This window comes from Eretmochelys imbricata, chromosome 7, assembly GCF_965152235.1.
Source record: "Eretmochelys imbricata isolate rEreImb1 chromosome 7, rEreImb1.hap1, whole genome shotgun sequence".
Classification (NCBI taxonomy): domain Eukaryota; kingdom Metazoa; phylum Chordata; order Testudines; family Cheloniidae; genus Eretmochelys; species Eretmochelys imbricata.
Window position 1 is genome coordinate 116939380 of NC_135578.1, and position 12416 is coordinate 116951795.

Consider the following 12416-nt stretch of genomic DNA (forward strand, 5'->3'; position numbering starts at 1 on the left):
AGTGTTGAGTATTATCAGCTCCCACTGGATTTCAGTGGGAGATGCGACTGCTCACAGTGCTGAAAATCAGGCCCCTAAAAACACAACACATAAGAATGGCCACACAGGGTCAGGCTGATGGTCTGTCTAGTCCAGTATCCTGTCTCTGACAGCAGCCAGCACCAAAGCTTCAGGGGGAAATGTACAGAACATGGCAGTTGGAGTGATCTACCCCGTCTTCTACTCCCTGTTTCTGGCAGTCAGATGTTTAGGGTCACCTGAACATGGGGTTCCATCTCTGACCATCTTGGCTAATGGCCACTGATGGACCTATCCTCCATGAACTTATCCAGTACTTTTTTCAACCCAGCTATATTTTTGGCCATCACAAAGTTTCATGGCAATGAGTTTTCACAGGTTAATTGTGCACTGTGTGAAAAAGTACTTCCTCTTCTTTGTATTAAACCTGCTGCCTATTAATGTCATTGGGCAACCCCTTCTTTTTGTATTGTGGGAAAGGGTAAATAACACTTCTGTATTTATTTATTCCATACCATTCCTGGTTTTATAGACCTCTGTCATATTCCCCCCCATCATCTCTTTTCTAAGTTGAACAACCCTAATCTTTTTAGTTTCTTCTCATATGGAAGCTGTTCCATACCGGTGATCATCTTTGTTGACCATCTGAATCTTTCCCAGTTCCACTATATCTTTTTTGAGATGGGGGACTGGAACGAAACAGTAGTCAGGGTGTGGGTGCACCCTGGATTTATATAGTGTGTGACAAAGTTCCTCCACTGCCTTGGTGTGTCCTGCGCTTATTGCTTGCCTCAGAGATTCACGGCAGCCCTCAGTTTGGTCACTCTTGCTAGTGGCTCAAACCTGCCGTTCACTCAGCTAACCTCATCACTGGCCAGCATGGGGAAAAGGAAGGAGAACAATCCCCACAGTCTCTGCTTGTCCACCTAGTGAGTCGGGGGACAGGCCAGGGAGCTTCCCCTCTGGTGGGACCCACAGTCCAGGTCAACTCCTCCTGTATCCAACAGGGAGTTGGGGGAAACCCAGCCCTGCCCTGCACTCCGGGTTCCAGCCTAGGGCCCTGTGGATCACAGCTGTCTCTAGTGTTTTGTGTAACAGCTGTGTGACAGCTACAACTCCCTGGCCTCCTCCCAACACCTTCTGTATCCTCACCACAGGACTTTCTTCCTGATGCCAGATAGCATTTGTACTCCTCAGTCCTCCAGCAGCATGCCATCTCACTCTCAGCTCCTTGCGTGCTCCACACTGACTGAAGTGAGGTCCTTTTTAAACCAGGTGCCCTGATTAGCCTGCCTTAATTGATTCTAGCAGCTTCTTAATTGGATCCAGGTGTCCTAATTAGCCTGTCTGCCTTAATTGGTTCCAGTAAGTTCCTGATTGTTCTGGAACTGCCCATTACCATACCCAAGGAAAAGGGACCTGCTTAACCTGGGGCTAATATATCTGCCTTCTATCACTCTCCTGTAGCCATCTGGCCCAACCCTGTCACAAGTGGCATTATACTTTCTATCTCTTTTCTTATAGTTCCTAAAATACTGTTAAGCTTTTTGACCACTGCTGCACACAGAGCAGAAATTTTCAGAGAACTATCCATGATGACTCCAAGATATTTCTTGAGTGGTGGCAGCTAATGTAGAACCCATCATTATATACCTGTAGTTGGAATTATTTTTACCTATGTACATTACTTTGCATTTATCAATTTGCTATTTTGTTGCCGCCAGTCACCCAGTTTTGTGAGATCCCCCTATAACTCTTGCCTACATACTCAGGGTCTAAATGGTCACCATATTTGAGGTTGGAAAGGAATTTCCCCCTGGGTCAGATTGGCAGAGACCCTGGAGGTTTTTTGCATTCGTCTGCAGCTTGGGGCATGGGTCACTTGTAGGTTTAAACCAGTGTAAATGGGTGAATTCACTGTAACAAAGTCTTTAAACCATGATTTGAGGACTTCAGTAACTCAGGCAGAGGTTAGTAGTCTATTTCAGCAGTGGGTGGGTGAGGTTCTATAACCTGCAATGTGCAGGTCAGACTAGATGATCATGATGGTCCCTTCTGATCTTAAAGTCTATGAGAGAACTCTTCACAGTCAGCTTTGAACTTAACTACCTTGAATAATTTTGTATAGTCTGTAAACTTTGCCACTTCATTGTTGACTTTTCAGGATCATTAATGAATAAGTTGAACAGCACTGGTCCCAGTACAGATCCTTGTTTCTATCAATCTGCCCGGTACTGAAAAAATCAGCATTACATTAGCTACCTCCCAGTCATCTGGTACAGAGGCTGATTTCATTGATAGGTTAGATACTACAGTTAGTAGTTCTGCAATTTCACATGAGTTCCTTAAGAACTCTTCGGTGAATACCATCTGGTCCTGGGTGACGTATTACTGTCTAATTTATCCATTTGTTCTAAAACCTCTTCTCTACTGACACATCAATGTGGGACAATACTTCAGATTTGTCACCCAAAAAGGATAGCTCTGATTTAGGTATCTCCCCCCACATCCTCTGCAGTGAAGACACAAAATTCGTTTAGTTTCTCTGCAATGGCCTTGTCTTCCTTCAATGAACCTTTAACACCTTCGTTGTCTAGTGGTCTCACTGCCTGTTTGGCAGCCTTCCTGCTTCTGAGGTACTTAAAATATTCTTACTAATATTTATTGTGTCTTTAGCAAGTTGCTTCTCACATTCTTTTACACTTAACATGCCAGAGTTTGTGGACCTTCTTATTATACTTACTAGGATCTGACTTGAAGTTTTAAAAGATCCCTTTTTGCCAATAACAGCCTCGATTCTGTTTAGCCACGGTGGCATTCTTTTGGCCCACAGTGTCTCTTTGGATTTGGGATACACATTTAGTCTGAGTCTCTATTAAGGTGTTTTTAAATAGTCCTCATGCTGCTTGCAGGCATTTAGCTCCTTTTAATTTCCGTCTAACAAGCATCCTCATTCTTATGTTCTCAACCATACATCTTAAATCACTTCATGAAATGGCTATCACATTTGCACCTTTAAGTCTGCAGGCAATGCAGAGAACAGTCTAGAAAGACAGATTTGTCTATTACACTCAGACACTCTTATGAATGTTTAACACGAATATGACTTTTTAATAAGGTTTCAACGATTAAAGACCTTGGAAATTAGCCAGAGGACTTTTTCTGTGAAGGCTGTAACTTGATCGCATGATCCTGGCAAGAATCTTTTTTTTTTTAAATAACTACACTTTGCTATTTACTAAAAACACAGCTGCCAGGAGCATGAAAGTAATATCTAATCATGCATTTGAACAGGTTCCTCCTTCCTATCAAACTTTAAAGACAAGTGTACTACAGTAAATTGCTGCCAAGTTTTTAGGTTAGTTGTCATGTTATTATTTATGTGAATCATAGTAAAATGATAATGAGGTTGGGTATTAGTTTTGGTGCAATAAGTTGCAAACTTATTGACTATAAGCAGTTTCTAGAAATTATAACTTTTCTGATACCAAATATTAGACAGAGAAAGTTTAAGAGTAAAATTATTTAAGACCACAATCTGTATTGCTTTACAGATTAAAAAAAACATGGCAAGAATTCTGTTGAAAGGATGAGGTCCCAATATAGACAGAATTTTAGAAAAATACTGGCCATTATACACATTGTTCACTTACTCAGTGGAGATGAAGAGAAACCTGCAAAAGAGCTTGCCATGATGTAATCGGCAATCTGTTGTAATGCAAGCAGTCCAGTTGGGTTACGACCCTTCTTCATCTGTTCTTGAATAAGACATTCCAGGTCTTCTCGGAAGGCCTGCAAAAACATTTGAGAATCACTATGATAAACTTTCCTCGAAAGTAGTGAGATGATTACTATAGGCAGGGTATAGGTATCACTATTTATTAAGGTTAACCAACACTTCCCAGTATAAGACCCTATTTTAGTTGCTCATCACTTTGAAAAACTTTAACAGTCACAGGGCAAGTCTGTGGCACAGCTGAAAAAGGAACCTAGATCTCCTATTTTCCAGTTCTTTGCTTTCTCCACAAGACCATCCTTGTGCAGGAACATGCTATTCACCAGAGATGGCTTAAAAGTTCAGAACTATGAGCCTATTCAGCAGTTCATGAACTCAAGAATGGCAATTAAAATATAGTTACTTTAGGGACAGGAGGAGGCCATTTTATATAACTGATTTATTTGAAAGAAACTTAAGACAATGGAAGAAAACACCTACCAATACTAACTTGACTAGAGCAATCATAATAACTGCAGTACAGTAGGGACTATTCAGTATCTCTCTCAAAATATGTAATATTCTGGCAAACCCATAGCACTTATATTGAAACTCATTTTGAAAACCATCAGCAATATTACAACCCCTCTTCTATGCTTAAATTTACTGTATCTTCATTCTAATCCTCATTAAACTGCTGCAGTTATAGAATGGTCAGATTAAGGGCTTGTTTACACATAAAGCATTGCAACGGCACAGCTGCAGTGATGAGGCTGAGCTGCTGTAGTACTTAGTGAAGACGCTACCTATGCTGATGGGAGAGCTTCTCCTGTTGGCACAGATACTCCACCTCCCTGAGAGGTGGCAGCTATGTCGACAGGAGAAGCCCTCCCATTGACACAGCGCTGTCTACACCAGGAGTTCGGTCAGTACAACTGCTTTGCTCTGGAGTTTCCATGCTCCTGGGCAACACAGTTATACTGACATAAGTCTGTTTTATAGTTCACTGGTGTTTTGAAGTACAGGGGAGTTATTTTCACTTTGGTGCTGTGTGTCTAAAATTTGCTGTCTGGTGCTAGAGGTAGTATATTTCACACTTACTACTGCTTATCCTCGTGGCAACTGATTTTAGTGATAACCCTTTAATTCATTTCTTGTTTTATTATTAAACGGACATGTCCTTGAAAAACTGTATCACTGTTAATTTCAAGAAATCTCAGAATAGGTAAAAGCCAGAGTGCGCAGCTGAAGAAAGTACATCTTCATTACAACTTGTGAAATAGAGGTGACTGTGTGCATGTGATTTTTCACAATCCAGTACAGAATGCACAATATCAAAGCATATGTCTTTTTTAGTAAACTGGAAGTTACTGTGTATCATGCAGATTCAAGCTTGTAATGATTCATTCAACTAAGTTTTTTCATACATATTTATGGATATCTTCATTACCTTCAGACTCCTACAAAAAGTGGGGACTCATATATGACTCATGTGATCCCACCACTGTTGTGAATTTACAGTATTTTTTAATGGTGGTGGTGTGCCATATATTTTAAGATTCTACAAATTCAAAAAACTGTTTTTGTGTTATTTCTGATCATTCTTGACTCATTGTCTAAAATGAAAGGCATAAAAACTCAGAACTCAAAAGCAATCACATAAAAACGGTTACCTACCTTTCATAACTTTTGTTCTGCAAAACGTGTTGCTCATGTCCATTCCATTCTGTGTGTGCATGGGCACATACGCACAGCTGTTGGAAACTTTTGCTGTAGCAGTATCTGTAGGGCTGGCTGTGGCGCCCTCATGCCGCGGTAGATCAGGTGCCGCTGGCTCTACACCCTCTCAGTTCCTTCTTGCTGACAACTCTGACAGAAGGGCAGGAGGGCAGGTGATGGAATGGACATGAGCAACACAGCTCGAAGAATAGCAGTTACAAAAGGTAGGTAACTGTTTTTTCTTCTTTCAGTGCACACTTCTTATAAGACACTAATAACATTTTTGTCTTTTTATTGGACAAATTCCCATAAGACCTAGCCCAATATTAGTGACTGGGGCATCTTGCAATTGGATCCCTGCAGGTGCAAATGTTCACCTATGCAGGACTGGAGTCCAAGTGGCTTTTTTTTTTTGCCTGTTTCAGTTACCTATTATAATTTTTTAATTTATGAGTACATTATAGACCATTCCACATTAGTTACAAACACAGGTAGATCTATTTTGAAATATTATGTTCAAAGTTTACGTTTTAGAAGAGATATAAACACTTCACATACAGCACAAAGCACACATTTTTCAAGTGGAAAAGGCATGAGTCATTTCAGATCTAGGATTTGACAACAGAACACTTAATCAGGAAAACAAACAGTAGCAATTGTCAGAGGAATGAAAAATGATGTTATTCAAATTGTGTGCACCCAACACTGTGTCCTATGAAGAAAATGTTTTAAGTGTGGATTTAAAACAGTTGTTTTGGCCTACATGAAAATTCTTTATTAGGATTCCCTAGAGGCTTCAAATTTATATAAGTGCTTCAGGCTGAAACAGATATATTGGACTAACATTTCACAGGATCTTTTAACAAGTCTACTCGTATGTACACCTCTTTAAAAAAAAACCTGTGATCACCAGCAGTCAAATGATAGACTTAATCACTGTACATGGAATAGTGTTAAAAACGTGCAGGCAAGCATTTCTATATAAAATGGGAAACATGATTTGAAAATGTGGCCCAAAACAGCTACTCGAGAAGGAGGTAAAACAAGCTTAAGACACTTGCACAAAAGCAGGATGAACAATCCTCTCAAAACCATCCCATTACAGCTGAGGCGAAGACCGACTCTGCAGCTTTCATTCACTCAGCAACAAACATCCACCTGTTATGAGATGAGTTCTGAACCCAACTTCTATTAATGCTCACCAGAGTCGTACCTGGAAATCTCCAGACAGAAAAATATGTTGGTACATTGTATCTAAGGTCACAATAATGAATCTGATTTTCATGGGAGCAAAATGAAATCTCTCAGGATGAAATGCTTTGGAGCTATTGGATCAAATCAGCTGGAGTATGTCGGCATAACTCCACTGAAGTAAATGAGGCTACATTAATTTACACCAGATGAGAATTTGATCCCTTAACTTTACCACTAATGCAAAATGTAATATATATCATAAAACCTTACAACCAAAAGGTTAACACATTTTATAGAGCTGACTGTTCCTGAATGTCTTTTTTTAAGTCACAGTTCTTTTTGAAAGAAATATAAAATTCCTACCTTTAAAAATAGATAATCTATTACTTCCTTGTTATACGTCTTCACTGCAGAGTTAATTCAAGTTATCTACACTTAAGTTACTTCTGTTAAGTTAGCCTAGCTTGAGTGAGAGTGGTCATGCTATGACGTAACGCTCAAGCCGCCGCTTCCACACTGATGCTGCACTCACTTGTCTGTGGCACTAAGACCTCCGGGGGCATATCCTATGGCTCTTTGTGCTGCAGGAAGCTCAGCTACTCTATGAATTTTTTCCCAGTGAATTATGAGAGAACTTGATTTGTACTTTCAGGGCACACTAAAGGAATTATGGAAAGGAATTGGAGGACTAGTGGCACTGAGTGCAGCTAACCTGCATCCACTCTGTACAGTGGTCATGTTAACAGCTGGTGAGTTTTGCCACCCTGAGCTTTAGCCTATTCCTCCTCACAGGCCCGTCAACTTGAATTAAAAGCACCATAAAACACTCAAATTAAGGGTTTTAGTACATGACTGGGACTCAAGCGAAGAGCAACATTCGAGTAATAACTCCAGTTTACTTTGCACTGAAGACAAGCCCACAAAATTATAGAAAATTGAGACATGAGACAAGGAAAAGCTCATATAATATACAATAAGAGGAGTATTTGTTAATGAAACTTATAGATTATACTACATTTGGAGGAGGAGTTGCAGACACCTGTGAGAACAGAGAAATACAGAAGTATGTAGAGAGGTCAGAAATATGGATGGGATATATGGATAGGCTCAGCACAGAAAAAAAAACATCAAGCTAGTATAGCTGGTGAAAAATAAACGTAAAACTACAATTCACTATTGAAAGAGGCATAAGAGCTAATGGTGGACAACAAATTAGATACGTTTGTAACATGACATTGCAGCAAAAAAGGCCAGTGCAATTTTGGGTTGCACATGCAGAGGCATCATGTGGCAGGACAGGAATATGAGAGTTTCCCTCTATACCACCTTGGTGTAAATGCATCTAGAAAAGGTAGTTGGGTACCTGTAGTTCTTGTTTCTGCAAGACATACATGTCTGCGGATTACTACCCTTGAGTTCATGCAGCACCAGTCCAGGTGACTACTCCCATAGATAAAATTTTAAGCTTCTGAGGCATCCTTAGAAATGTTTCTGCAGTCCTCAACAGGGTACTTTCACATGGTAAGTCATCTCTTGCAAGGGGATTGGGGCTCTATGGTACCTGTGCCAAATTTAGCCTGCCTCCCCAGGTGAAAGGAATGACACCAAGAGCTATGTGGTGGGAGCATATGACTAGACGCCAGGTCATCTGCCCGGTCTTCTTTTCAGCAGACAATTGTTCAGAGCTCCCAGGCAAAAGGTTTGGGAGAGACCCCTAAGAATGGGAGCCTGTTGAGGGATAAGCTTCAGCTGAGGGACCTACAGAAAGCAGGAGCCTCCTGGATGAGAAGCTCTAGCTAGAAGAGTTGCAAAGGACTGTGAGCCTGGTGGGAGGGCTCTAAGCAAAGGGAAGCCCTGATAAAGGACTTGAAAGACCTTTGAGCCTAGAAGTAGGGCTGTTTGGATGCTGAAGCCCATTATCAACTGAGAGGTCTAACTGAGTCCAGGGAAGAGGGCTGGAAGGCTTTGACACTATTTTATGATAACAAACCAAATCTGTAAGGTGATTGGAATTGTGAAAACACCAGGCGTGGTGGTTTGATTCAAGACAAAGTAAACTGAGGCAGCGGCAGGGCCCAAAACCAGACTGGGTAATCCTTGCTACACAATTACCAAGGCTTTCACGGTCAGTTACTTTCAAAACTGAGACATTGTTCTTTATGAAATAAAACGGCTTGTCCAGCATTTTGGGGCTGACTGGCTGGTGGGTGGGACAGCCATTTCTGCCTCCATTCCTTGGCCACAATGCTGGCAGGGAGGGGAGGAGGATACAAGCACACAACAGGTTTTTCACTTTTACACATGTGAGAAAGGCAGGCCCTGGCAGTACAGATGGACTAAAATTGGATTAGTTATATAATAGTAGCACAGGACCAGAATCAGGCTGCAAGCCCTTCAGATCTGGAATGTTTTGATAACTGCTCTTTATATCCAATATAAAATTAAAGCAAAATCCCACAAACAAACTTCGTGGGCTGATTTAAAATAGCTAAGAGAAAAGCAAACAGATCAGCAAAATCTTGACTGACAACAAGAACAGTTTTTGGCTACTCCTAAACACAAAACCCCACTAACTTATTAAATTGCATACAGTCCTACAATGTTATGCTTACATACAATACTGCTACTACTAGACTCATCTCGTCACCTGGAAATCCCTTCATTCCATTTATTCCTCACAACCTTTGTATAATACTAATTTTAAAATATCCTCTAGTTCTGGTCTCTGAAATGACCTCAACCAAATCATCGGGGTAACATTTTATAATAAGCCTTAAGTATTTTAAATACTTCATATCATCTCAACGGAAGACCAAATCTCTCCAAATACATCTACATGTACATTCCACCTATCTTAGCTCCCATAGACAGTACTTTCTTCAAATTTTCAGCTTTTCTTCAAACACAGTGATGTAAAATACACAGTATACTCCATTATACAATAAAGATGTTATATACCCTGAAAATCCTAGGCATTTCAAGTTGGGGTCTCAAAAATTTAGCTTTAATCTCTGTGCCTCAATTTCCCAATAGTAAAATGAAGACAACATTAATACCACCTACTCTTACAGGTGTGCTGTGAAGATGAATTCATTATTGTTTGTGAAGCAGTCAAAATATTATGAGAGCGCCGCAGAAACACCCAAAAGAAAATGAATATATTTTGTATTCAGTGCAGAAGCTGGATGGTGTGTATTAAATAAGGCTCGAGGCAACAGACTGAATGAAAAAAAAAATTGAATGAAGAAGGTGTGTTATGGGAAAAATAGTACGCAATGCTGTAATTATAATGTATGTGCACAAGGGGATCAAATTAATCTTCTACAGGCAGCCTTGATTCTGGATTTCCCTAATTTATGAGTACTTGACTCTTCAGCTTCAAAAGTTTTCTTCCCCAACTTTTTTTTTTTTAATGTAATATAGATGAGAGCTGCTGTCACATACAACACAAAGCAATAAAATCTGTTTCGGTATAAAGATGCAGTTTCAAACAAGCACAGAGTCCTGGCAGTTTTATAATTAATGACACTGAGATTATTTGAACCTTCTAATGTTAAATTTGTAGGTACTGTTGGAATAGGTTCAAACAGTTTTAGATTAAGAGTTTGTCAGTAGTACCGTGAGGTGCTAGTAGGGTACTGAGACCTAGCTGATTGAAAGGCATAAGAAAGTTACAAATAGGTAGCAGCGGGTAACGTTCAAGGCCTTAAATAATCTTGCGGAGTGCAGATGGCTTATACGGTCACCACTCGTACCCCCAAAACCTCTGAGTTGTAGACCATAAACAAACAGTTACCAAGTAGTTTGAAATGTCTCCTAAGGATACTATGATCCTATTTCCTGGTCTACAACTTTGCAGATGTTCTCCATTTTAAAGCAGTATAAACTAGTGGAAGCTTGTGGAGGAGCTTTCATTGTTCTGGGGGTTCTTAATTTAAAGTTCTTCCTTCCAAATTTCAACCTTCCAAATTTCCAATCTTTAGCAAATATGGATTAATAATTTTGACCTGAGACTGCCAACTGCAGCATGCTAGCCTTCCTAGATAGCTGCGTATGTGTTTATTTCATGATTGTCACATAAGAATCTTAGAATTTTACAACACTCCAAATGGGTTACCTACACAAAGCTACAATTTTCTCAACTCCTCTACTTTAAAAATGGGAAGAAAATTTTAAACTGTTCATTAGTGGAAAAGCAGTGGCAAAGAGCTGTGTTTTGCATTTTTTTCTGAAGAAAACACTTTTCTGGTTGTTCCTAATTCTTGTGGTAGGGAGGTCACAGCTGTGTGTTAGAAGACTCTGAATTCAGCTCTCACTAGTATCAACCTGGCCATTGAGAAATCTATTGTTTCTCAGGATTGCAGCTACCATGGAGGGGGAAGTGGTTTCTGAGATATCCTGGGTCCTTTCTATTTGAGAGTTCTCAAAATCAAATACCAAGACTTTACACCCAATCCAATATGTAACGGCAAGCCAAGGCAGTAGCTGGAGCAATATACTAACAGCACCCTTGTGAGTCAGTATATTCTACACCACTTACTTTCTTTAGTCTGTGGTTTTATTCCCAGTAAAGTGCATTAATCTTGCCTGGATATATATGGCCAAGTCTGATCTGATAGGATGGGGCATAGTCTCTTGGCAAAACAAAAGTGTAAGATGACAATTCTTGTTGCTATTACTGTTTGGGTACTCAGTATAATGAGGAATACAGGTGGACTTGTAGACTGTGTAGCATTTTGAAGAAGGTGGGGCATATAGACAAACATTTCAGACTACTCATTAGCATCAGCTCAATCGTGCCTGGATTTAAATTCAGCCGGGGTTCTTCATCCCAAAGAGAATATCATTCAGGCACTATGATATCTGGGGAACGGTGTTGACATCTGACACTTTGCTGTATGTCAACTGCATATTTAAGCCATTGGTGTCCGACAGTCTCACTTAGAGGTTTGATTAGAATGGGGGAAGAGAATGGATGAGAGCTACAGAAGATGAGGTGCAGAAGAACTCTCTCAGCAAACTGCTGTTCACTCCTCCCAGTTCAGAAATAAAACAGCATCACCAGCTGCAAAGATCCTGCAGAATAAGGAAGGATGTTTTTTTCATTGTTTATGGCCAAGTAGAGATTATCCAGAAGCATAATCAATCTGTTTCTGTGCTATCTCCTGATCTAAAACTGGATCAGGATGGGTGCAGGACACTGAGAAAAGGCAGGTGTAATAAGGATGGCTTTTCAGTAGCTTCTAAATTGTTTTACTTAGAAACTGGAAATTGAATATCAGATTACAGCTTGTGAGGTTGGCTGCATCCAATGTTGGTGTAATAATGCCTCAAGCACACAGGCAGAGCGCTTCAAAGGAATGCTGAATATCTGGTGTGTCTTTCACCAAGCAGGAATGGCACTGGTTAACATGGCAAGTAATGTCATATCAGACCTCTTCAACCACCCACCAACTTGCCTGACTTCTAGAAGTCTTTTATGGTCATTTATTCCACCACAGGACATGACGTTGGAATCTGCTTCGCGCAATTAATGGTCAATGACAGTCATTAATCACTCTCTCATCACTGGCCCAACCATCTGTCTGCCAGGTTTTGGCCGGCCAAGAAACTGTGGTCATCTCTGAACCAGTTTCGAACAGGACAGAGCAACTGTGCAGCCAGTCTCTTTAAATGGGGTTTTTCTAATGACCCATGATGCAGCTGCGGTCAACATCAGACTACGTTGCATATCACTGTCGAGCGCGCACTGACTTATTTTCAGTGGTGG

General features: G+C 40.4%; 1 protein-coding gene across 13 annotated transcripts in view; it reads right to left on the reverse strand.

Annotated features, from left to right (window-relative positions):
• ADD3 (adducin 3) overlaps nucleotides 1–12416 on the reverse strand; it is a 184665-nt gene that overhangs the window by 39951 nt on the left and 132298 nt on the right. For all 13 annotated transcript variants that reach the window (XM_077823188.1, XM_077823195.1, XM_077823187.1 and 10 more), the window contains one exon: nucleotides 3672–3810. In XM_077823188.1, the coding sequence (XP_077679314.1) occupies nucleotides 3672–3810 (139 nt within the window). The remainder of the gene's footprint in view (nucleotides 1–3671; nucleotides 3811–12416) is intronic.